This window comes from Strigops habroptila, chromosome 3 (genome assembly GCF_004027225.2).
Source record: "Strigops habroptila isolate Jane chromosome 3, bStrHab1.2.pri, whole genome shotgun sequence".
Lineage (NCBI taxonomy): Eukaryota > Metazoa > Chordata > Aves > Psittaciformes > Psittacidae > Strigops > Strigops habroptila.
In genome coordinates, this window is record NC_044279.2 from 28,266,242 (window position 1) to 28,293,394 (window position 27,153).

The 27,153-nt window shown below is 41.0% G+C and overlaps 1 protein-coding gene across 4 annotated transcripts; it reads left to right on the forward strand.

Annotated features, from left to right (window-relative positions):
* Positions 1-8,243: 8,243 nt before the first annotated feature.
* On the forward strand, positions 8,244-14,814 carry GPR85 (G protein-coupled receptor 85). Of its 4 annotated transcripts, XM_030480319.1 has the most exons (3): positions 8,253-9,208; positions 9,926-9,990; positions 10,864-14,814. In XM_030480319.1, exon 3 carries the CDS (start codon positions 11,039-11,041, stop codon positions 12,149-12,151), a length of 1,113 nt encoding a protein of 370 aa, XP_030336179.1. In that variant the 5' UTR covers positions 8,253-9,208; positions 9,926-9,990; positions 10,864-11,038; the 3' UTR covers positions 12,152-14,814. The 4 variants fall into 4 exon arrangements, 2 of the variants coding, with proteins under 2 accessions (XP_030336179.1, XP_030336180.1); XR_003990662.1 differs by lacking the exon at positions 9,926-9,990 and having other exon boundaries at positions 8,244-9,208; XR_003990663.1 differs by lacking the exons at positions 8,253-9,208; positions 9,926-9,990 and adding an exon at positions 9,305-9,511 and having other exon boundaries at positions 10,864-13,543.
* Positions 14,815-27,153: the final 12,339 nt, after the last annotated feature.

The window sequence follows — 27,153 nt, forward strand, 5'->3', positions numbered from 1 at the left end:
AGGCTTGACTAGTTTTGTAGGTGACATTTCAAGAAAACATTCATTCATACTGCCATGAAATAGGCAGTGCAGTAATAAATTTATATTTATGGTGGCATCATAGAGCTGCGTTCATGCAGTTCCTCCTACTGTGCCATCATAGTGCTGTTCTGACAGTATCTGCAGAACTCGAACTGTCGTGTTTCTTAACAGATGACCTATCTTTCTCCAGAGATAGACTGTTCTCTGCATCCTTGCAAGTATAAAACTTGAAATCGCTTCTCTTTGCTCTACATATAAATGAGAACATTTCATACTTGATATCCAACAAACTGACAAAATGGGACCATGACATCAGGTTCTAGATATCACAGTTCTAGTTTACACAGGAATATCCACGAGTATGTCCACTTTCTAGACCTGAAGCTCACAGTAGAACATATATTCATGCTGGCTGCTTGCAAAGCCAGTGTTCACTCTCCATCTCAGACATTATAGACTTGACTCCATTGTCTCAATTTTACACATTCAAAGTAATTACCATCCAGCAGTATACTTTAACCAACTTATATTTTCTTTACAAAGCTTTAAATCAATCCAGAGCCATTATAATGTACATGTCAGTATTATCTTAAGTTAAAATTTGAACAATAAATTAGTAGGAAGCCTGATGTCCAGATGTGAACCATTCCTACCAGCAAAACCCAAATATTTCTAACATTGACACTTAATTCTTGTTCCTGAGCACAGCCTAAATGTTCTCTGAAAGCTGTCAGTGACAGTTATCCTATTTTATCCTATTATTTTTAAATCCCCCTCTCAGTATATTGCTAGAAATAGAAAATGCTATTGCCCGAATAGTCTCTTTAATCTTACAACATACTGTCCATTCATGGTTCATCTCTAACTTAACCTTAAAGGTGGCAGAAATGGAAATATTTCTTTATCTTAGCTCTACAAAAATGGTTGAGTTGACATATATCCCTACACACTAATAATTGTCATGCAAATAGTTCTATGAGCACTGCAAGAAACGGAGCAGTAACTGCAACAGAAGCAAGGAGGAGCTCAGCAGTGTGGCTGTTGATCCATTTGATATTGAACTGATGAATAGGATGTGTGTAGTCTGTCAAAGAACGAGCACGGTCTTTAGATCTAACATAGTGCTGTGCTTGCTACTTGCCATTCTGCCCCTGGATAGGGAAACCGCAGTGACGCATCCCGTGTCCTTTTCCGCAGCACAGCTGAGTACAGCCAAGCCTGGCCACAAAGGGTTGAAACTGGGAAGGGATTAAGACTCCAAGCCATAGCCAGTTATGACCAGCACCTTCATCGCTGTATGCTGAAGCCTCCGGTATGAACCAGGGTCCCTAGGGAGTGGTGGCCAGCCTGAAAGAACAGCAAGGGAAAAAGGTAATCTGTTGGGACAAGCAGACACCACCTACGTTCACAAAATTTATAGGAACCTCACCTGCCTCTGAGACCTCTCTGCTCGTGTATCTGGCCACTAAAATCAGCCTCCAGGTTTAAAAGAGTGAAGGGGAGGAAATGTACATAAATTCAGTTAGTCATTATTTAGCTTCATGACAAAGTGTATGAAAAATAATGGACCATAATCACTCATTTCATTAGGCTCCGGCCATGGCCTAATAATCTCCAGTGAGCACAAAAAGAGATGGGAGCAATACCTGCCAGCCTGGCAGTCCCCCTGTCACCAAAGCAGCATTCCACACATATCCATACACACTGGAAAACTGTGGAAGAGCTTGGGATAGAGAAGGTTTGCATAACTAGTGCAGTTATGTGCATCTCAGACATGAGGCTGTCTAGGCTTGATATCAGGTGCATAAAAATGTTGGATGCAGCTCAGCTGGAAGAAGTCATCCTTCCCCTGCCTCTTAGCCATTTTCAGGTTCCTCTCTCTAGGCAAGCATTCTGTTCTGTAATGTCACTAACCCCATTCATTTTGCTACACGGTGTTCCACTGGAGTCTGTAATGGTGATAGGAAAAAAGTGTTCTTGAATGCTGTGATTGGCACTGTTAATGACGATGACACTGCAGAGCTGCTGTGTGCTTCAGCAGTGGTTAGCTGATTTCAAGCTGTACTTCCACGTAGTAAGGTAAACCAGAAGCATTACATAGCCTCTGAGAAAGCATTTTATTCAAAACTCAAGTGTTAAAATAGCATAGACAAAAGGACTATCAAACATAACATCTGAGAAGGGGTGAGGTGTGTCAACAATGCAAACCAAACACTTTTTTTCTTGAAAAAAATCTATAAACATTTGTCCATCATCGGTTTCTAAAGCTAATAGAGGACACTTCTGAAATCACAGTAACAGATCCCCCGCTGGTATAAATTAATGTAACTTTCTATACTAGAGATCCTGAGGTGCTGACTCGCATTGGCTGGAAATCTCTTATGTGGGGATGCTTCACTTTTACCCAAACATAGCTGATAGAGTGTCAGAAGGTAAGATCTGAGAACAACAGTCAGCAAAGAGGCTTAGCCATGCATCAGAGTCAGGAAGTCATTAGCATGGCCCTGGGGCAGTGCGCCAGTTCAGCTTCATAATGCTGGAAGACTGTCCACCTGCTTCTCACCAGATTGTTTTCATATTATTGGTTGGATGAGCCTCATGCAAAAATCACGCCCTGCCCCTATGGTGACTGAGTCATGAATTCCTAACTGTGCTCAGCATTGTTCCTTTCGACCACTTTGGTTGCTGAATTGTACCACAATAGTGTGTTCACATTACCGTATGTCATGCACAGAAAAATAAATCAGTGAATGGAAGGTATTTACAGTAGTCGAAAGACATATTGTAATGTATATGTACAATTAATTGGATTAATTAAACTGCAGAAGAAAATACATTACATAAATGAATCACTACTTCTGTAAGACTGTTCCCAGTGTCTGCACATGCTTCAACAAATCCCATCTACAAGATTTGCAAGGAATGGTAGTATATTTTTTGTAAGGAGAAAGAGGAAAGTCTTTTTCCTCCCCTTCCACATGCAGTTACCAAAACACCAACAGATTTTCTGGCATAGAAAGAGAGCAGAGAGTCTGAATATAGTGGGAACTTCAGGAAGTTTGGTCCACATTCTCTTGATTTTCTGATAAGCGGTTCTTTCTCCTCCACAGGAGTTCAGAGAATAACAGCAACTATCCTTTTCAGGTCAGCAGCTCAGGACCTCACTATAGACCCTCTTACTGAGGCATCTCTACAGTGCTGTCTGTATTAACTAAAAAAATTGTGGATAAAATAAGAATTTCAATACTTCCCACTAACAAGACTGCAAGTTCAGAATTAAAATATTTGTTTATACAGACAAACAAGATAGTGCTTACCCTCTGTTATTAAAAAAACCCCAACAAAACAACAAAACAAAACAAAAACCAACACAAACCCCACAAAACTCCAAAATGAGCTAAATAAATTACCTACCGATTAAATTTTGAGTATTATGTTATTTATATATACAATTTATGAGGGATCCAACACAGCAATATTAGAGAAATACTCTCAACCATTCAGAAATATTATCTCAACAAGTGTATCTAGTTGGAGATTTAGATTAGATCTTAGGAAGAAGTTCTTCCCTGTGAGGGTGGTGAGACACTGGCACAGGTTGCCCAGAGAAGCTGTGGCTGCCCCATCCCTGGCAGTGTTCAAGGCCAGGCTGGACACAGGGGCTTGGAGCAACTTGGTATAGTGGAAGGTGTCCCTGCCATGGTGGAACCCAAACCATTCTGTGATTCTATGAACTTCTTGTTCAGATACTAGAAAGTTCCCCCTTTTTTTTCCCTTTTTTTACCTTCTGTGGAGCTCAATCATTGATCTGTGCTGCTGTGGATGTCACTGGCTGTATGTTGTTGAAGTTACGTGTTATCACTCCACCTTGACTGTGAAAACAAGCAATATGGTAATTTTTCAGTACCGGACAACATACATACAACAACAAAGACTGCATATGAACCTTTATTTGCCTCTTTAATTCTCTTTTTTTTCCTCTATCATATATATATATAAAAGGCCATTTGTGAAGTCCAGCAATTAAAAAACGTAGCTTATCTTTTTGCAGGCACAAGTAATTAGCAGTGCACTTTAACATTGCTAATTATTCATGGCCATAATTAAGTTCTTTTGCATTTCTACCTACCTGATATCCAAGTGAAGTCAAGAATTTACATGTCCACACTATGTAAATTGCACAATAGCTGCATTTAACACAGCAATGCTGATTTAACAGTGTATCTACAAAACCTAGATGCAAAAGAAGTGTCCAGGTTGTCCTAATGAACCAACTGATAAAAGGTGGTTAGAAGCCTGAGGATACAGGTCTGATGGGAACATTTTGGTGCCTCACCCCCATTAGAGTCACAAAGAGCAGTGGTTTTCCTCTGGAGGACAAAGCCTGTTTCATAGGCCTAGCAGATAAGCTTATGTGTATTTGCCCTTAAACCTTCACTTATTCCTATGTAAATGTGCAACATAGATCAACTTTTAAGAACAAAAATTAAGTTTCAAAGGGTAGTCATGAAACCTTTTTTTAAAATACCTCATTAAGTGTTTTTGAATAATATTCATAAAACATCTGAGGATCTGACTAAAGATTAATATAAAAAATTGCAATGATTATCCATAAAACTTGTTATAGTCACGTGAATGCAATTTTGTTCTAGGTGAAACATACATCACTGGGGCAGAGACTAGCGAGATTTTCAGTGTGGGGTGAAATTTATGTCTGTGTTGAAAGCCAACCCAGGAGCCAGACACCACCAACAAATATCTTTACTCTGTAAATACTTTACAAAGCACAGTAACCTAATATATTGCAGGTTGAAATTCTCCATTGTGCAGGGGTCTCACACAGGTCTCTGTATTACATCAGTCCTACTTAAATACTATTTCAAAGTTGCACAAATCTACTGCACAGGCAAGAAATTTCCCTTGGAAGAATTCCTTGAGCCCTCTGAAAATGATGTACTTTGGTAGCATCTATCACAGCCTCTTAAGCAATACATAAATCTTGCGCTGGCCTCTGCACAGAGGTGGGTACACCTCGCAGAGTATCTCTCCTGTTGTGCAGTAATGTTGCAAAATCCTACAGTGCTTCAGAGTTTGCATTATGCAGACTGGGTAGACATTGCATATATACAAGTTTCAAGGCAGCCAGTAAATACGTTAATTACTGAAATGATCAAGAGAACAGGGACATGAGTATTTTACATTTTAGCTAGTCACAACTTCTGGTCGTATGCTGAAATCCTCATTCCTCTGAAATTGGTGAGAGTTGTTAGTGACCTTGGTGAAGCCAGTATCTCACCCATCTTTTCAGCTGATAGATACTTGTCATCACTAGCCTGTCTTCTAGCCCAGTCTCTGCCTCTGACTCAATTGGTGAGATTTCTCAGTGTCAGACTTTTCTCAAAAACCTTTCCCATTCTGAGGAAAAAGCTCAAAACAGTTAGAATCACCTACCCAGCATCCTCACCTGGCTCGCAACTGTGGTACAGGATTCCAGGGCACATATCCTTAGAAGAAATTAGGTGCCAGGTACTCAAAATGCTGTTTACACACCAACAAAGTTCCTATGCAATAGCATTGAACTGTTCCCCCACCCCAGTGCCCGAGTTCCTGGCACCTTGGCCATGTGCTTCCAAGCATCACCACCACCTCACAGGAACAAACTGCCCAGATCTGCAGGTGATACCAAAGACCGAGAATATCAAAGTAGGATTCTCCAGTAAGGTGATCCTGACCTGGGAATGGACCTAGTAGGTCCAATTCACTGAACCCAGTCTCTAGGTTATTCTTAAACAGTACCTAAATTGAAAAAAATTACAACCGGAATACAGGATACTCAGTCACCACCAACTAAGCTGAGTACTTCACCAGTTATTTTCTAGGCCATGATTATTAAATAAACCTAACAGGAGAAAATGAAAGAGCTCTGTATCAGAACTGTCAACAGCTTTGCACTGGGGTTGCCCAAATCTGGTGATGGTTCATGTCTGATCTAAATCAGAGAATCAGGGAAATAATCTTGGCTCTCTCATTTTCTAGGGAAAGCTCTAATGGGGCATATAAACGTTCCTGCGCCTACGCTTACACTCTTTCCCTTTGCTTTCCTTCTTGGGGAAAAGCAGACTTAAACGCTTAAAAAAAAAAAAAAAAAAAGAGGGAAAGGTTGACTTTCTGAGTAATCACTTCTTTCATCTGAGATGCTAATAAAGCATGCAGGTCCTCTGGGTTTTTTCAACCACCTTAGTGTTGCCCCCCCCTTACTCTGTGTAGTGGGCAAGTTATTCAGGGTTCAGGATCCTTTCTTGTGGCAAAGCCCCAAGAAATTCTGCTGGACTACCCTTGATCCTTGCCATAAAGGCTGCCTCACACTTTTTTTCTGAACCTTTCATATCTCTAGCCCAGCTGTTCCGAAGAACTAGTTAGCACGGATCTCTTCACCTGTCCTTCCATAGCTCTTCTCCTCCTCCCCTTCCAATTGCGCATTCATTTTCTGATTCATGCTTCCAGGAGCCATCTTTAACTGACGTCTGCCTTCACCTCCCAGAGTCCCAGTCCTGTGACTCCTGGATTTTCTTTCCCTCCATGGCGGATGTGACCTGCTCCCAGTACAACAGCTTAACATTATGTCACACTCCATCGGAAGTATCTCCCTTGGTAACAAGGGTTTGTCTTGACTTAAAATACAGAGAATAGAGCACAATCCGTCTGACATTTTTTAGACTTGTGACTCAGAACGAGATGATCTGCTCCCTAAAGCATCTTTTTCTCACCATTGACTATGGTGGGAAACTAGCTTAGTTATATGTTGCTTCAGTCTAGATGCTGCTTCAGTCTAGATGCCTACATTTTGTTCAACAAAACTACAGCACTGGTTCTCAGATTACACATACGGTGGCAAATGGGTTTATGGTGAACCAGTGGTTGAACACTGAAATCTGAAGACCACAGATTACTTGTAAGCAGTCTGTGGGAGGTCTAAAAGAAAGTTCAAGTTCTTGAATTTAACATAGCAATATATTTCTGTGACATCTGTATGAGGAAGCACAGCCAGCAAAGGTTAAAAACTACTGCAATGAATCTTTTTACAACAATGATGGTGATGTAATATTATTTATTGTTCACTAAAAATCATACATCAGAGTATGAGAATAGGCATGACATGAACATACGATAGCCACCCTGTATCACATATTATAAATCTGCTTCCTAAACTGGCATTGTGTTTGATCTCCATGGCATTGTGAGAATTCTTTGCTATATCAGACCGTTAAAGTGCCTGTTCTCGCTGGCTTAGTAACCATTTCCTTGTCCTTCACATTTTAACATTAAGAATGACTTGAAAAGTCATTGTTCATGTCACCATGAGTGCATATATTTAACAATAGAAAACGGATAGCTGGAGTGGTCTGCTTAGCTTAGGTGACTGTGACATGAAAAGCGCAGCTTGAAATACTAACTTTAATAACAACTCAAAATGCCAATGAGCACCAACACAGTCATCATAACTATGTCCACAGAAGAGAAAAAAAAAAATAAAAAAGGAAAAAATCGTGTGGTCCCTGAGCCCTGTGTGAGTTTTCTGCTCAAGAATAATTTTTATCTGAAGCTAGTCACATGCTCGAAATGGTGCAATTTGGGTTTTAAATAACTGTATTTTCCAGTGGCTGAAGACCTTTGGGCTTGATCAGGATGTAACGGAAGCTAATTTTGTGGTTTGGCCACCAACTCCTACACCTTTTAGAAAGTGCCAAAAAAGAACCCAAACTTTGACAACAGCCTTAAAAAATGCCTGCACTCTACTAACGGTCTCAGAGATGTGACACACATTATGAATCAACCCCATAAATCTATCCCCCAGAAGGATTTATTCTGACTGGAGCGGAAGCTCCCAGTGAAGAAGTTCCCCTGAATCCGAATCTCTAGAACCAAAATAAGCTGTTCCTCAGCTGCCTCGCAGTCAGAGCCAGTTACTTTTGGGGCAAGCCTTCCCGCTTCTCCCGATAAACTTCCATGAAAACCGAAAAGGCGGGAGGCCGGAGGGACGTGCTCTTCCCAGCCGTACCCAAGCCCTTCCCGCCCGCTCCCGCTCCCACCTCGGCGGCTCGCAGCCAGGCCCGGGGCCCGCGGAGGCCGACGGCAGGCCCCTGCGGCGGAACAGGCCACAGGCCGCCCCGCGGCGCCGCCGCCCCGGCCCCCGGCCCGCATGACATCATCGGGCCGCTCGGTAGCGATCCCCGCCGGTGAGCGGCGGCTGCCGCTGTCACCGCGCCCGCCCTGCGCTGACGGGGAGCGCGGGTCCTGCTACACTGAAACTCATCGCCGTCGCCATGTAGCGCACTGACAGTTCTGCGCCGGCTTTGGGCTGAACGAGAACCGGCTGCGAGGGGCAAGACGGCGGACCCCGGGGGAAGGCGCCCGGTCGTCGCGGCAAATCCGCCCTCCACGGGCCGCCGTACTTTTGCAGGATACCCCCCGGCTCAGGGGTTAAGAAGGAATTCACCGGGAGGGAATCGGGAAGGAAGAAAACGAGCGACGAGCGGGAGGATCCAAGCAGTGCAGGCGAAGAAGCCGCCCGGTCCCTCTCCTGACAGGCTGCGACGTGCACCACGGCGGGCACTTCCGAGCCCCCCGCTTTTAGCGAAAGGGGCGGGAGGGGGAGTTCAAAAGCATAAACAAGGAGCGCAGGACATATTTCCTCCCCCTCTCTTTCCTCAAGCTGGCTTGCCCAGGCTCGCCAATAGATCCAGCTGGGCTATGCACCGCGATGGGAACGTGCTGCCGCGGAGGCTGCTCTCCCCTCACTGAGGAGGCTGCTGCTGGCGGCGCCGAGGCTGCCTTCCCCTCACCGAGGAGGCTACCGCCGCCGAGGTTGCCTGCCCACCCCTGAGGACACTGCTGCTGCCGCGGAGCTGCCTTGCCCCCATTGAGGCAGCGTTACTGGGAGAGATTGTGCCGCTGCGACAGGGGAGGACGGGGCTGGGCGCGCAGTGAGCATGCGCCGCGCCAGCCGCTGACTGGGCTCTGCCAAGGTGCTGAGGGGAAAGAAAAGGGAAAAAAGAACAAGAAAAGGGAAAGGATTGCGAGAAAGAAGAATGGCAGGCGGCGGAGGAAAATAAAAAAGGTCTAAAAGAGACCGCTCGGCCGGCGGGAAGGCGCAGCTCTGGCATGTGGGGATCTCCGGCACCAACAGGTAGGAGGAGAGGGGCCGGGGCAGTCTGGGGGTGCCGAGGGCTGCCGCAGCTGCCGGTGCGTGTGGGGAGGGCTCCCCCCGGGAGCGAGTCTGGCGAGGGGGTGATTTCTAAAGCGGCGGCATGATGGAAGTGTGCTCAAGACAATGCCTCTTCCGCTCTCCCGAGCTCCCCGCCGCGGGAGGCTCCCGCATGGCTCCGACAGATGCGGCTCTGCCAGGCAGCGGCACCCGGGCTGCCTTGCACCGCGGCGCAGTCCAGCCCTGCATGGCCGTGCGCGGAGGAGCGGGCGGCTTCGTGTGCGTGTGAGTGAGCGTGTATGTCCGTGTGTCGGTGTGTGTCCGTGTGTCCGTGCGGAGGTAGGGCCGGCGCGCCGCGGGGACAGCTCCACAGAGGAGGGGAAGCGGCGGGGCTGGCGGCAGGGGGGAGGGCGAGCCTGATTTCATGGCTTTAAAACGATGCCATGATCTGATCAGCCTCTGTTTACACAGCAGCAATCAGGCTCTTTTGTGGACGGTAAGAATGGAAGGGTTTTGCTGGGATTCGGTGGGAATATCCTTTGTACACCCGAGGTAGCATAGGAAACACTTGGTATGAATAACGAAGGAGCCTGATCATTCCTGCCGTGGCTCCTGTCCCTGGCTCTGGAGGGAGAAGAGAAAAAAACAACAACAAAAAACCCCTCCAGCAGCAGCAGGCAGTTCTTTATTTTGTTTTAGTGCATGAAATGTGTTCCGGTACGATTCACTGGGAAGATTAGTGGGAATCACGGAGCCCAAATTAGGTAAAATAAAAATAATATCAATTTATTATATGTTTATTTAAGCATAACCAAAACCAGCCCTTCCAAAAGGATGGGCATTACATCCTGGGTGTATTGCCCGGTTTTGCTCATTATTTACACTGACCGTTGCTTATTACGAATTATGTTGAGGCTTCAAAGATTTGCATTAAAGCTAAGGGGGTGGGGGGGGAGGGAGCCCCTAAAGCATTGTGCTATCGACTGTCTGGCATACCTGTTTATTTGAAAGCTTAAAAGATAAAATTATGGTTTGCAGGAGGAAGGGAAGGGGATAATGAATACTGTTTCTCTTACAATATGCATGAACTAACACAGTGTGATTAATGTGCTTTGGTGACTTGGGTTAAAAAACATAAATTCTGCAGGGTTTCTTTGGGTGTGATCTGTATCAACACAGCAGCTGCCTCTAAAACATTGACAAATACTGTAGCCGTAAAATAAATGTAGGTAATGTCAAAATATCAGCAGTCTTTCTTTTCTTTTTTTTTCCTTTTTTTTTTTTTTTTTTTTTTTTTTAAGATGTCAGTGATTAACTCTTGAGCTTGCAAACTGGGAGTCTTTTGATTCATAAAATCTCTGAGGCTTTAACTGCAAAATTATATATGCTACCAAATATAAGGGGCACCGATCAGTTCTGAAACTGTAACAGGCCAAATCTGTGAAATGCCAATAATTGATCATGCTAAACAGTACGTATATATATTTATATTAAAAAAAAAGCCTCATGGTTTTTAAAAACAAACAATAGTACTCAAATTTACAACTTCATTTGGTTCTCCATAAATTAACATCTTTGTTAGCATTCTGACATCATTTCTTGTTAACTTAAGAACTGATAGCTCGATTTTTTTTCAGATATTTTGATGGCATGACAAATCAGAAAGAAGAGGATGTACTGTATGACTAGACACAAGATCAGTTCTGTTTGTGGATTACATTTTCAGTAAGATGTATGGATCTATTTTTTCCTTGTTCTTAAATATAGATCATGAGACTTGACTGAGGCAATATACATATCATCCATCCATCTATGGCGAACTACAGCCATGCAGCTGACAACATTTTACAAAATCTCTCTCCTTTAACAGCTTTTCTGAAACTGACTTCACTGGGTTTCATAATAGGAGTCAGTGTGGTGGGTAACCTTCTGATCTCCATTTTGCTAGTCAAAGATAAGACCTTGCATAGAGCTCCTTACTACTTCCTGTTGGATCTTTGCTGCTCAGATATCCTCAGATCTGCAATTTGTTTCCCATTTGTTTTCACCTCTGTAAAAAATGGCTCAACTTGGACGTACGGGACTCTTACTTGCAAAGTGATTGCCTTTTTGGGGGTTTTGTCCTGCTTTCACACTGCTTTCATGTTATTCTGCATAAGCGTCACCAGATACTTAGCTATTGCCCACCACCGTTTTTATACGAAAAGGCTGACCTTCTGGACCTGTTTGGCTGTTATCTGTATGGTGTGGACCCTCTCTGTAGCCATGGCTTTTCCCCCAGTTTTAGATGTGGGCACCTACTCGTTCATTAGGGAGGAAGACCAATGCACTTTCCAGCATCGTTCCTTCAGGGCTAACGATTCCTTGGGATTTATGCTTCTTCTTGCCCTTATCCTCCTAGCCACACAGCTTGTCTACCTCAAGCTGATATTTTTTGTTCACGATCGCAGGAAAATGAAGCCAGTCCAGTTTGTTGCAGCAGTGAGCCAGAACTGGACTTTTCATGGTCCTGGAGCGAGTGGTCAAGCAGCTGCTAATTGGCTGGCTGGATTTGGAAGGGGTCCCACACCTCCAACCTTGCTGGGAATCAGGCAAAACGCGAACACCACAGGCAGGAGAAGGCTACTGGTTTTAGATGAGTTCAAAATGGAGAAGAGAATCAGCAGAATGTTCTACATCATGACATTCCTCTTTCTGACCTTGTGGGGTCCCTATTTGGTAGCCTGTTACTGGAGAGTTTTTGCAAGAGGGCCTGTAGTACCGGGGGGATTTCTAACAGCCGCTGTCTGGATGAGTTTTGCCCAAGCTGGAATCAATCCTTTTGTCTGCATTTTCTCCAACAGGGAGCTGAGGCGCTGTTTCAGCACAACCCTTCTTTACTGCAGAAAATCCAGGTTACCAAGGGAACCTTACTGTGTTATATGAGGGAGCATCTGTAAATCTTTAGCCTTGTGAAACACTACCATTCTCTGCTAAGCAATTGTGGCCTGTAGCCATGTCTTGAGGAGAAAATCAAGAATGGGATGTCAGCAGTTGTAAGGATTTGGGCAACATTCTGCAGTCTTTGCAATAGCTCACCTCTAATCCTATTTTAAACCTAAACATGTTCCTGCTGACCACTGCTGAAGGTTTGTAATTAAGAACAAAGGACTGAACTACTGCCCTGAATTCCTTTATGTGGTTGAAATCTAGATTATGAAAGTAGCAGGTGCTAAGTATCAGTGCTAAATGCTGTGTGTATCACTACATAAAATAAGACCATCAAAAAGATTAACATTGGACATCTTAATAAATTAAGTTGATAGGAGGTTAATGTGTTGATAAAACTAATTTTAGACATCTGAAGACCTTTAAAACATTTCATACAATTGTTTTGCAAAGACTGAAAACTGGGGACTCAAGTACTGTAACTGATTAAAGATGTGCCATGCATTATTGGATTATCACACTTACAAATCTGTTTGCCTTGTGAGTAAGTTTTGGGGAGCATTCCAAAGCAGTATTTTTGTTCAGATTTAGACTTTTTTTTTTTTCCCCCAAAATATATTACTCTTTCTAAATACCATTTTCCTTAACAGTGAAATTACTAACATTTAACTGTATTCTGCAGTTTTTGCTGATTTGGTATAAAGTTTAATAGACTCTTATTTATATTTTTTAAAAAGCTAGATATCGGTCTGTTAGGCAACGTTAACGATAATATCCAGTCATAATTAAACAGTTATAATTATACAGAATAAACACATGTTGCCTTAAAGGGTTATCTAGTATCTTCCATTTTGTTTAGCATTGAAGCAAATAAGCAAGGAAAATTGAATCAATAACTCTGGTCAGTCATTTGGGAGTGCATGAAAGATCACTTAGTCCTCTTTTTTCCTTTCTACTCCAGTGGTTCCCAAAATCAGTATGCACATCACTGGGATTATATGATTTTTTTCTAGGTGTGCCGCCCTTTCTAGTTTGTTCTGAGAAACACAGGCAGTTGATGTATGTTTATATTTTAAGACAGCTGTCATGGGGAGACCGCAGCCTTAGTATGATATCTTGCACAATTTGTGAAGCATTTATTCTACTGAAGGCACAGTCTTGTTTATATTTTCTGCACATTTTGGTGTATTGGTTGTTTTAAATTATTTAAGTTTTAACTTGTGAAAGCATATAATATGATTTCTTAGTATTTTAGAAATACATTAGAGTCTGTGAGTCTTTCCTTCTTTAAGATACAGATGTGTGGATTTCAATATAAAGTTGCATTTGCCAAAATTTACCTGTGTATCTTGTTAATTTTCTTGGAATAAAATTTTACATTTTTCCAGTTATACAATTAACCTTTTTTATTTTGTCTAGTGAGGTAGCATGAAGTACTGAGAATGTAGCCATTATGAATTATTATCCTTTGCAGTCACTGTATTCCCAAACTGTAAATGCATGAATGATGGGGACCACAGGATTGATAAATGATATTATCTACAGTAGCACTATTGTGTAGTTTATCATAATTACCCATTTATCTGTTCTAATATGTCAGCTATATTTAAAGTTACAACACAGTATTTGACATTAACTTCACATTTTAATTTCGGAAAATGTGTGTATTTGAAGCACAACATCATGAGTTGGTCAATCATAAAGAACATGGATTTTTCTTAATTTTTGGAGAGACAAGACTGGAGGTCTTAATTCACTACTGGTATATCTTGTCCTTTGTTATATTGTTATGACCAGCAAGTTAATATAGACATACACAAGCAGCAGTCAATAATGGAAACGCTTAAATTTGTATTATAACATTATACAACATATGCAACAATTCAGAGAGTTGTGTCTATATGTGATCAGACAACTTGATCAAAGATTTGGTGAGCAATCTGTTTGACCTCACTTACACTTTTATACTGAGGTTGATTGGTTGAGAGGCATGGCTTTATATACTGTGTTGAAACAGAAAAATTGCTAGAATAATGAGTCCTCATCAGTACAAGAATGTTTCAGAACGTAATTTGAAATGGGACCAATAAACTTCTACCAAAAGGACTTTTTTATTACACTGAAAAAGGCTTTGAAATTAAGGTAGTTAAGCAATTGTCAAAGATAGCAAGAGTGAATAAAAACTGGATCGTATGTTGAGAAAAAATCTGAAAGTTATCCCACTTAAGTTTATTAAAAGGTTGATTGGCAATAACTTCAGTCTAATTTCTATAAAATAGTAACCTTTACAAGGAACATTGATATTACATATTGTAATAAAGAAGTACATATAAATAAAGTTGTAAATAGTGTTATAGTTGTAGAAGTAGTCGGTTTTGAAGATTAGCCAGAAAATTTTCAACTATGAAATTTCAAAAGCTGCAAATCTGGGGCCTGACCTAACTCCTAATAAAGTCAGTTGGCATTTTCCCATTAACTTCATTTGGAGCAGAAGCAGGCCTAACATTTCTATAGTACTATGCTTCTGAAATACTAAGAAGGCTGTAATTACTATGCAGTGGGAAAAGAAAAAATAAAATCAATTCAAAATTATTTCCCTGGAAGTTTTGCAAGCAGTAACTGATGTAAATTAAAATAATAAACAGTAAACAAGTCTGAAAGCAAATATTTTGCTAAATGTTTTTCTTTTGATATGAATATAATTCCTTCGGCTAGCTGCAAAATACGCAACTGTATTACTACCTGGCAGAGGAGAAGTACTTTTTTTAAAGAAATTTTTATAATCGTTCCAGTAAGCAGTCAGTAAACAACCAAAGTATTTCCTTTTATTTTCTCCATTGTTAAAAGAACAAGGGGATGTTCAAGGAAATTAAAAGGCAACATATGAAGTAATGTTTTATGCAAAGTTATTACGCAGTGGAACTCACTGGCACAGGATGTCAAGTAGTTTAGAGAGGTTCCTTCCTACAGGAATTACATGAATTAGAGCAGCTTGCAGGTTTTGGCATTTTGATCCCAGTCAGCATATCAAACAATGTATTAGGATATAAATTCAAAGGAGCAAGAAGGTTTATTCCAATTCAGTACACTGTTGTGTCACAGTATGAAAAGCCTTTTGTTTTCATTTTGATACAGGAGTTAAGTTGTTGCCAAAGTTAAAATACAGGGCTGGTAGGTTACTCTTTTCTTTTGGAACAGCAAAGAATGTCATACTACTTTATATCTGCATTGATCCTTAGTGCTTATGGGTAATGTGAAGTTAGTAGTTTTAGTTTTCCTGGTGGCATAAAAAAAGAGTAAGAACAGATTCTGTGGAGAAAAGGCTGTCTGCCCCTGTTGCTTTCCTGGGCTCTGTTGCCTCACTGGCCCTTTGACAGCCGCTCCCATCAATCCTTCTTCAAGATTAAATGTTCCATATAGTGAGTCTTATCTTTCTCCTGCTCCTTAAGAAGTGCCTCAGCCATCCCTCCTCCCCAGCAGATAAGCTCCTGCAGCAGCTTCTCAAGGTTTGTTAGTGCCTGGGTTCCTTTCCTGAAGACAGAGAGACCACCAGTTCCTTCCGGCTGCCTTAGTAGTTCATGGAGTCATCATTCCATGACACTTGCACTGGGTGTCACTGGGTGTCATGTCTTTTGGCTTTGCTATGAAGCAGATGCTTTTATGTCATGCAGATTAAAATGAGAATGGGGAAGGGGGCAACAGGAAACAACTACCCCTCTCTTAACTCCTTCATGAAGAAACCTCTGTTACTGTTGCATTGCCCAAGAGCAAATGATTTTTTTAAAGTATATTCGGTGCTAATGATCCTCCAAATGAATCAAATGTACAGTTAGCCAATTAATACAAGGGTTTTGGTACAGCTACCAAAATCTAATTATAGAATAGCTTTCCATCAGTCTCTACACTTTGGGGGCAAAGGAGTCCACTGAATCTATTGCCTTTTAAGTGCATTGAGTTTGTTCCCTTGTATTGTCTTTGCTTTGCCTTTCAAGCATGTGAACATTTTACTTATATTAATAGAAGTCCAGTATTGCAGCAAGCTGTTATTACTCATGGGTTTAAAAAATAATATAAAAGGGAACTCTGATGCTTTTTAAGGTGAATTAGGTATTTTGACAAGCAATTGTTTTTTAGCAAATGTCGAATAAAACTGTGGGTTGCTGGGCTCTTTCATGGTTGCAGCATCAGCTCTTAGTTATTGAAAACAGAAATGGAGTAGCCTAACCACATAAAGCTATAACATAGGTAATACAAAGCATATGCACATTAGGTAAGGATTTCCTGTGTTTGTTATATTTATCAAGGAGTGAAGTTAAGCTGAAGTAAAAAGTGAGGTCAGAAATTCAAAGAAAAATGGTGGGTGTTTTTCCTTTTTTCTGCTTTGTTTTAGCATAGCACTGCTAATCTGCAACCTGGGTTACACACCCACAGACAACCAAGAGTTGACTGTACAATTCTGCATACCACATAGACAACTTCCTTCTAGTTTATATTCATTGAGAGCTGTATGAATGTACACTACTAATCTAATTGACTTTTCAGAGAAAAGAGAAGGCTTAGTCTGAGGTACTGTTCTTCAAAACTAAAATTCGGTATGTTCTCTGCTTTTGTTTACTGAAGTGATTCTAAGTGTGAAGAAGTCAGTGATACAGATCAGTAATGATCATAAGCATTCTCTGGCCATGACCATTAACAACAGGAGAAGATGACATTTTGCAATGCATATGCCAGCAACAAATCAAAGAGTTTGATATTACACACCATGACGTTCCTTGAGTGGCCTGAAAATAGCTCATGCTTTATATTTAGGAAAAAAAAAAAAAAAAAGATGAAGCTGCCCATTTAAGTGGATAAAGTCTTTAACTAGCCAGTGTGGAAAAAGAGGGGTGAATTTTAAAGATTGCTCCTTGTAAATAATGAAGTGTTTCTGTGGTGGTCTTAGTTTGGCTGAATTGTGTAATTACATAAGTATACGATGATCAGAGGAGTGCCACCGTAAATAAGTTAGATTTTTTTATAGTCTAAAGAGGAAATAAATAACAACAATCATTAGCCATTTGAAATAAAATAATTGCAGTTGTCCATATGTTTCATAAAATTTAGATAACAAAACAATTATTGACATTTTCAGTACTTAGTGATTTTAGGTACTTGATGCTTTTAAAGAACAATGCCTTTAGACAGTGAGGTGGCTGATGGAGCCCAGTGAAGACTTACTCTTCGCATCACTGGTTTTGTACTATGCTTTGTATTTAATAAGCACAAGAGAGATAAAACCAGAATTCATCTGATATAATCTTCAACAAACTCTGCCTCAGCTACAACAAAACTTCTCCAAATATTTGGCAAATTACTGTCTCCAGAGATTATTCAAAATTATCCCTGTGCTGATTCATGAAAAGTCTACTTCACCTTTATTAAAGAGCCATCCAGTTAAATATGCATATATTTTTCATCCTTTCATTGGTTGGCTAAGACAAGTTCTGCTGTAATCTGGAATTAAAAATCGCAAATATATATGAAATAATTCATTTAGATTTCAGTTATTATGCTACCCATATATGTCATTATTGTAGCCACATTTTAAATAACCCCACAAAGTTTATGTTTGAAGAATGTAAACAGTTTGTGATGAAAAAAAAACAACCCCAATCAATCACATGCTTCCAGTTCATTCTTTCTCTTACTTCCATAGAATGTTACAGTTTCAATTTAGGAATGTAAAGGCAAACTCTGAAATACAAGTATGTTGGAGGGGAGAGAAAAAATACCAGGAATACATCTGTTAGGGTTATCTTTGCAATGAAGGTTATCATATATGTGTTGCATTTTCTCCATGGTTATAATCTGTCTGTTTGCCTACTTTTTGCCAGTATGTATATGTGGTATAGATACAATTTTCAAGCCACCATTAACTGCAGCATTTCCTGAGCCCTTTTATTTTCATTCTGTAACCATCAAGCTCAGGCATGCTAGCATCCTTATGCAAATTGAAGAAATTGCTAAAAATATAAAGTTTTGCAGTATCTCAGCAGATCAGGTCCTTCACATAGTTTAAGAGGGTGGCACAGATACTTTATGACTATTCTGGGCAGCAGGTTGGAGGATACAACAAACTTTTCACCCCTGTTTATGACCCAGTTAAAGAACTGCTGTTATCCCATAATGAAACCACCTGCTATCACAGCCCATCACAGCCCTGTGACCCTCTTCATGTTGAGTTTAAGCAGGACTTTGGTTGTGCATACTCTGAGTATCAAGTGGATGAAATGTAGCAGGGAGCAGAGATAAGGAATGCCTAGACAACATTCATAGGCTACAGACAGATGATACGTGCTTGTCTTCTCAAAACAGAACAGAAGAAGCAGAGGCCCAAAGGTAAACATTTTTTTTTTGGTGAGCTGGTTGGTATTTCATGCCCTGTTGGCCCCTCAGAAGTGACTGAGAAGATTTGTTTTATTCTTAATTTGGGGTTTTCGTGGAGAATGCATGCCATCTCAGCTACTCCGTTCCATCCCACCCATTACCAGTTGAGCATTTGATTTTATGCTTCAAGTTTGTATACTCTTTAAAATACATATTTAATAGTAAAATGTGTTTGTAGCTTTTGCACTGATTATGGAGATATATGTCAGTGTATGTGCTTCCTCATTTCCATAAGCATTTCCTGTGTAACAGACACACAAATCCTGTTTTTTTAAGTTAAGGCACTCTACAATTATTGTTTCCTGAATTCTCTATGAAGGCCTTTAAGCTTTGGAAGATTCACCTGTTTGATACAAACCACTAAATGCAGTTTCTTAGGGCACACCACAGGGAACATTTTATTTCTCTGACTGCAGGACTGTTTGGACATCATGGGACTGGAAATGTATATTTAGGTCCTGTATAATTATTTATTGTAATGTCTGGGCAATAGAATCAATAGTGGTGGGACTGCTAGAATAGGGTATTTCAGTAACTGCAACTTTAAATTACATAGTAAGACATCTAGCACAAAGCAGAAATGCTCCTTTTGTAAGATGATTATGTAAATGGAAAGTAAACACACACAAATGAGTACAGTTCTATGGGATTTTGATTAACATATTCACTCATAGCTATAGCAAGATGGGCACAAAGCAAAAAAGAAAAAGCAAGTAGCGTGCCATTTGATATGTAATTCATGTAACTGGCTCAGTTCCTACAATCCCTACTCAAGGAAAATTTTCCCTCTCTTTTGTGGAAAATGGTCTCAATAAAGAGTACAAGATCTTGATAATGTACATAAGTGTTTATGTTTTTTACTTGACCAGTTCTCAGTGAGAGCATGGCATAGCAAGACTTGTAATCTCTCTCACAGCCTGTGTGCAAAAGCAATCTTTTGATTGGTTTCAAGAGGAAAATATATTTATATACACAGACATAGAGAGACTTTTCTTAGACTCCCCAAAATAATGTAGCGTAGTTAGTACCAAATAGGGACAGCTCAAGCCCTGGTGCAGGATATGGGGTATCACACTAGACTACAATAAGTGAGTATAAAATCAGATGCAAGTAAGGTGAGGGACATTTAGTAATAGCTTGCTATGCTGTGTAGTTGTCAGTAATGCTTTTGGACTCATTTGTAAACCTTCTTGTAAGCTCCTAAGTGGTGATGAGGGCATCTGCGGTAACGTGGGGTGTAGTGCTGCAGCTGAGTCCTTAATCTCCACTTCTTTACATAGAGGCAGACTGGAAGCAGTACACATTTTAGGCTGACTCCTGCACCAAACACCTTGTGTAGTAGTAATACTCACTAAACTCAGCAGCCTGAGGATTTCTTTCAGATGGGTTATTTGGTCACAGTCTAATTTTTGAAACTTGTTTTTCCTTCAGTGTTCTCTGTGAGTAGTTTCTGTTCTTAATAGGTGGAAAGAAGTACATGTAAAGGGAATGAATGGGTTGAGCAAATCCTTGCCAGCCCAGTCTTGGAGTGAGGAAATTCATTAGGGTGTAAATAGGTGTGGAAGCCCCTCACAGTTCTTCCACGTCTCTCAGACACTGTGATATTTCAGTGTAGTTAGCATATATACACACAAGGGGCTCAAATGGTCTGCCCCAGTCAGTGTTCAGTCTCTCTTTCCAATGCTCATCTCCAGAAAGACACGCACCATTTTTTGTGGAGAGTCTTCTATATAGATGACCATCCTCTTAAGAGGTACATTGTCACAGAAGATGAGATTTGTTTTTTCCTTTGGTATTCCAGAAAACATTTTGGTTTTGTACCTTTTGTATTAAAATTTCATGTTAAATTTGCTTTTTAGCATACTAACTTAAAGGTGGTATCACAGAAAAGCCCATTGCCCCCTCTCAACCAGGAAGACCGCCAGTCTAACCGGTAAACACAGTGTCAGTGGGAATATTTTGATCCTTTGGCATCAGTTAAATGCTGATACAATGACAATTATTGCAATATTCAATTGTATGAACCCCCTGAAGGGGTTAATTTCCTGCTTTGACATTTTCCTTATGCAAATATTCTCATCCCATTTCATGCAAGACAGGTTTGGCAAATGTGGATGCTTTGGGTGGTATTGACATCTAAGTTATGCCATCTAAGGACAAGTGCTGGCTGCTAAATAATTTATTCATTTAAATTTCAGAAGAGACTGTGTGAAACTTAGCTACCACAAAAAAAAAAAAAACTAGCAATGTATGTGATCCATTAAACATTGGCTTTCGTACCTGACTATTGTCAGACTTAACATTCAAACCTAATACAGAATTAGAAACCAAGCTGTCAAGATAATTTCTAGTCACTGAATGTAACTATGAAATTGTATTATATATATTCTACTTGACTGCTTCTTCGCAAATATTGAAAAAGTGCATATGGTAAGACTCAGATGGAAAAGCCTTGACCATACTGAAATAGGTAATAAAATGCTTATTGCTTTCAGTGAGGGTAGGATTCTATAAACCTTAATTTCTAAAGACAATGGATGTATGCCGTGCAGTTGATGTATACATTGCGCTCATATGCCCAGCATGTCTGAGAAATGGGTTTTGAAGGCCTAGTTCCCATTCTTAAGCTTTTTTGTTCTGTTTTTTTTTATGACAAGGTCTTCATACTATGCTCTTACAGCAGTGAAATCTAAACTCCTGCTGTAATTTGTATTTATGTAACCATGTTGCTTAATAGCCTCTTCATAGACAATTACCCCTTTGTATTAGGTTCTGTGAAAAAGAAGCCTCTGCCTAAAAGCAAACAATTAAAAGGTAACACAAGATGGGTACAGACAAATGGGATTCCAGGCAAGTGGGATTCCAAGAAAACTATGAGACAGTGCTGGTAAGCATGATGGGCAAGGAGATTCCAGCATATTCAGGCTTTGTGAGGGGGATGGGAGGGGAAGAGGGAAGGGAAAAGGAAAGAAAGGGGGAGAGATATATTTGAAAAATAAAGTTTTAAAAGAATTGAAAAAAAACAAGGGGATGGATTCTGAGAAGAGCAGCTTGGGAGAACGTACAAAGGCTGTTTCCTGAAAATCTAATTGTCAGTGATAATTGTCAGTGATAGCCTGTCAACATAAGCAGATTGGAACCTCTTGATAAAGAAATAAACATGATAGGCCAAGAGGAGAACAAAGTCTTATCAAAGCTGAGAGAGAAAAATAACTACTGGTTCACAGCATTAGGTAGAGAGAGGTCATTAGAGGTCAGGTTGAAAGTAAGGTTCAATGAAAACAGTTGGTGAAAGCCAAGGAGACTGTCTCCAGGTAGTGATTGCAGTCAGTGAGCTTAAAAAGGAGCGATAGAGATGATGGAATAGCTGCCAAAATAAGTGGGATACAGAGTGTCATTCCCCCACCCCTTTTTTTTTCTCTTTTTCCCACCAAATTAAGGAAGGGACTGCATAATGCCTGAATTGTATGCGAAGAGACAGGGGACAGAAAAAGGTGATGAAACCAGCAGGAGTGGTTGAGGGTCAGGACTAGCTATTGATAAGGGTGGCAGGAGGTGAGGATAGCTGAAGGGAAGGCTGGCAGAAATACCAAATTTGGATGAATGTTCCTGGAGTAAAGAGGTGAAATGTGCATCTGAGATTCCAGGGGATGGAGGACTCTGGGAAAGATGGAAAGGATGATAACAACAAGAAAGGGGAATGACATCAGTCAGGGAAGGGGAGGGACAAAGAAGTGATGAGCAGCTGTCTTGCAGAAGGATGGCAAGAGCCAACAGTCAGGGTCACCCAGACAGGAACATGTTGCTGTTGTCTGTTACAGGTTCTGCTTATCAATTACACTGTGCTAACCCCTGGCAAAAGGAAGCAATGTCAAGTGATTCCAACATTAGTGAGTTCTGGGCAACTGTGGTCTCAGTGCTCTTGTAATATCTTGTAGCCAGTATTACATCTGAGTTCAGTAGGAGCTTGAAAAAAGACTGACTAGTATCCATTATTTACTGTTTTCCTTTTTAACATCTTAACAGGAGTTTCTGTTCTACATCCATGTTCTTTTTCTTGCCCTTTTTGTAATGTACTCTACTAAGAAAAACGACATGTTCTTCGTGACACTATGTATTTAGAGTATGTTGGCCCAGCAATTTTCATAACTTTCAGACTGAATGATAGCTTTCCAGAACAGCAAAAGTGCAGTTTCTGTGCAATTTGAGAGCACTGCAGCGTTTTATTGTCATTATCTCCTATGATGGTGGTATCTTGGTCTGGTGAAGTGACCATTAGGATGAAAGCCAGTAACATCCAGGTTCTCATTGCAGCTTTGCCACTAACATCACTGCATGGGTGACCTTGGGTGATTCATGTAGGCCAACTTTTAAGCTATCCACTAATTTTAAGCAATCCAAGGACATTTTGGGTTCCCAGTTTAAGACACTAGTGAATCAATTTATAAGGAAATGCAGTACCCATAAGTATAGATTGTGTTAATATGGTAGGTGTATAGGTGATAAAGCAAGTCAAATATGGTCTATTTAACTTGTTTAGCCAGGTCTTGGCCTTCTGTGGGAAATTTTATCTTCCACTTTTCAGACTTTTCCTTCCTGAGAAACTGAAAATATTCTGTGAAGAAGAGTTGTAATTCCTGACCACTGTTTAAGGGCCAACAGTATCTCAAGATAGTCTTCCAAAAATAAGGTAATCAGATCAATGTTCAGCTTGAAAATGCGGCTTGAAAACTTTTTTCTGCATTGTTTGCCAGTTGAATAAAATGGCTAATAATATAACTTTCTTGAAGGATGAGAGGCTTAATTATGTAATGTTTCGAGATTGCTGAAACTCGTTATAGATCAGAATTTACCCCTGTAATTGATAGGGCCATGGTAAGATGCCCACAGCCGCCCTAGGCAAGCAAATAATTGTTAAGAGTTTTTTCAGTTAAAGGTTGATGAGACAGTGTGGTGGTCAGCTTCCATTGCTGACAGTAGACTGCAGCCCCGAATTTTGGAGACAACTGTGACAGATGATTTTGGATGTTCACATAACCTCATCTTGCCAAGAGATATGTTCATTAAGTTGTCAAGGAACTGAAATGTATGCATTGCCCATCCATCTGGCATATAATTTAAATACAGCTGAATTCCTGACCTCAGATATGATATAAGCATTTCTGAGTAGACATGACTGATGAATTTGCATAAACAGAGGCTCTTAGAATAAAAATGCATTTTGAAAGGAAAGTAAAAAACACTCCTGAGATCTAGAGTCTCATGACGACATTGATAGATGGTAACATACTCAAATAAAAAAATATTTCACCGAGTACTAAATAATATTTTTAAAATGTTTGCACAGGATTTTTAGTACAATTAATAAAGTCTCTCTGTAGCCTGAAGAAAGGTGTCAACAGTTGAAGTGCCTGAAACTCAGATACTGAATTAATCACAATGAGTTTTCTGAGGGCTGAATGGATAATCTGCATGATTTTAAATATTAAAAGCTTTTGTCAGGGTAGATGTGCCTGCAAAAATGCAAGCTGGCAGTTACACATGATTAAGTCACAGTTGTCTGGGCAATTCCATATCTGGGTTACCACAAAATATTACAAATAAAAACAAGTATTGATACCTGATTTAAAAAAACAGTACTTCTGTCAGGTAGCAATGCTGTTATCAGTTAAGTGGACTTCAGCAATGTTCTTTTAACATCTTAATATTTGAAACCAAATCATACTAATACAATGTTAGAACCCAAACATGCAAAATCTGAGTGAGACGTAACGACCCTATGGGAACAGTAGCACCATGGAGGCTATGTGTGTCCCTTGGGACCAAACTAGTCGCCTTGATTGTCATTGGAGCTTTAAAAAATAGATCGATGGTTTGATTGATAGGTTTAGAGAGGCATTCTCTGAGTTCTGGAGGGTTTCAATCTAGGTGCCTAAATCAGAGCTTGAGGCTTGATCGTGAACACCCTTTCAGTCTTTCTTCAGGTCTCTCTGTGAGAAAACTGCCTCACTCTGAAGACTGAATGTAACACAAAGGGAAGACTTTTTTTTCACTGTGCAGTAGAGCTGGTGCATGAATTTAAACTTCTACACAAGCAGATGGCAACATTTTCTTTTCCACTCCCTTTTCTCGGCATGGAGTGCCTCACTGTCTTCAAGTCACGAATCTAGGGATATGTTTATCAACAGAGCTAATAGCAAAGCCTCCCTCTGCCGTATGAGCAGTTTAAAGAGTGATGTATTTCTCACAGTCTCATGAGCACATTGAAAACCTGTTTCACTTGCGGGCACTTCTGAGCAGCCTGTCAATAGCTGTTCCTGCCAGCTCTTGTGGATATCCATGGGACGTCCATGTCATTCGTGTGGGAGCGAGTGACCCTGCCATCTAGTAGATCCTCGAAATCCACATGGAATTTAGTAGTTCCATAGGGCAGAGACCTCTGCCAGCACTCACATGAAGAATATAAATGCAGACCTGTAATGTTTTGTTACTGGAGGTATAGGTGTTTGGTATTTCATCACCACTTCCTTTGCACAAGTACTGCCCTGCTCTTTGTTAGTTTTTTCTGTTCTCCTTTTCCAGATGGTACAACCTTAAGACATTGTGTTCTTGGAGGGCGACAACTGCAGAACTCAACCATATTTGTCCCTATCCAACGAAAGTTCAGCAAGTACTAATTCACGTCCTGAGCTAGCTCCATTTGATACCCCCGTGCTTGCTTCCAAGTGTCTCATTGTAGGAGAGCAGAGTGTGACCCAGGTGAAAATCTAGGTTTACCCTGTCAGGACTGCTTAAATCTATAAACATTTGCATCATCTGGTCTTTAGTCTGTCTTCATTGCTCAGTGGTATGGAGGCTCAAGAGCAACCTAAGGTGCAAAATGCTTCATGAACCCTTGTTCCGTCCGTCATAGGTTCTTGCTTCAGCTCACAATGACTGTCCTGTAGTACCTTCCTATACGTATCATCCAGCAAAGAATCCAAACAGACGGGTATTCTGGAATACTTCTGGTGAGTTCAAGCTGTGCTGTGGTTATGCCTGTCCTGTTGCTACTGCTTGAAGGGCATGTTTAAAAGAGGTGGCATGCCAGCTCTTGAAAGCCTCCTCCTCCTGGCTGCAGGCTTGCATCCAAATGGTTCAAGCTGTGGCTGTAAGCCACACACAGCTCCCAAGGTGATTTCTATGTCTGGGGCATAAGCAAGTGCTTCTGTACTCAGGAGCTGTGGTGGTACAGGCATGTCCTTAGTCAACTGGTGGACTAGTCAGGATACTCATACCTTTGTTGTTGCTTATGCTTCTAACCCAAGCAGCACACTGAGCAGCAAGAGTTGTTTCTGAGGACCAAGGAAAGAATAAACTGGGGGCACTGCAGGGTGGGCAAAGGGAAGAACTGCAGTGGGAGGGAGGAGGTGGACATTGGATTTCATTGTGAAAGAGGAGGACAGATGACAAAAATCACAATGTCAGGAGGCAGTATACCTAGTAGTAGCGTGGATGTCTGGAGAGCAAAGGCGGTGTGGACAGACTACGAGAGGCAATAGGGGTCTTGGGACAAGGAGCAGAAGAAACGCATGGGCAGGTAGGTAAGCAGGTCTGGGTGGGAAAGGATGGTGATTTGAAAGGCTGCTGAAATGTAACCATTCATCAGTAGCCATTCTGTGCATTGGGAGGTCATTTTAGACACAGCCAAAGTGGCTTGGTTTAGGGGGAAGCATGAATTATGCTTAAAAACCACAGTAAATGCAGCCAGAAAGTTCTCAAAGAATATAGGGGTCAGTGGCAATTGGATCTGATGATCCTGTTTTTTCCAGGCCAGCTAGCAATTCTGGTACACACTCTATCGAGGGCAGGACAAGGCAGACAGAAGGTATGGGAGGCTATACTTAAAAGAGGCGTGTGATTTGATGCTTCCGCTGCAGCCTCTCTCACAGTGTGCTCCTGTGAGGCCTTAATTGGAACCGAAAACTGCCGCTCCTTCGCAGAACTCCTGAGGGAGAAGGGGAACAGCATTGCCTTTGCCGTTGTGGGGATGATTTCTTTCCTCCTTTTCCCCCCTGTGACACAGGCAGGGAAATTAATATTCCAACCCATTGATCCTGCTTGGTGAATCCGGCACAGCAGCATTTAAGATGACTGGGATTTTTACTTTTTTTTTTTTTTAACTGATTCCATCTGACTTAGCATTCGAAAAACCTTAAAGATCATATTATGTGCACAAGCACAGATAATTTATTTGTTGCAAGGACCCCAGTCATAAGATGTGTATATCGAAGGCCATTGTGGAATTAAGACTTAAAGCCATTTAAGAAAGCCTGCATGTGAGTAAATAACACTTGGCCTCCTGGTGCCAAGAAGTATTGAGGCAGAGCCCAAACAACCGATGCTTTCAGCACAACACTGCCCTCTGGAGCTTTATGAATCACTCTCATCGCAAACCAAAGAAAGAATATAAAGGAGAAAACCAGAAAAAGGCCTTGGTCTCCAATGTAAAAATGAGTAGCACAGTGCGCACAGCGCAGTGAGTACTGAAAGCAGCTATACTGCAAAAGCAATGGACATTCAACCCCGTCATA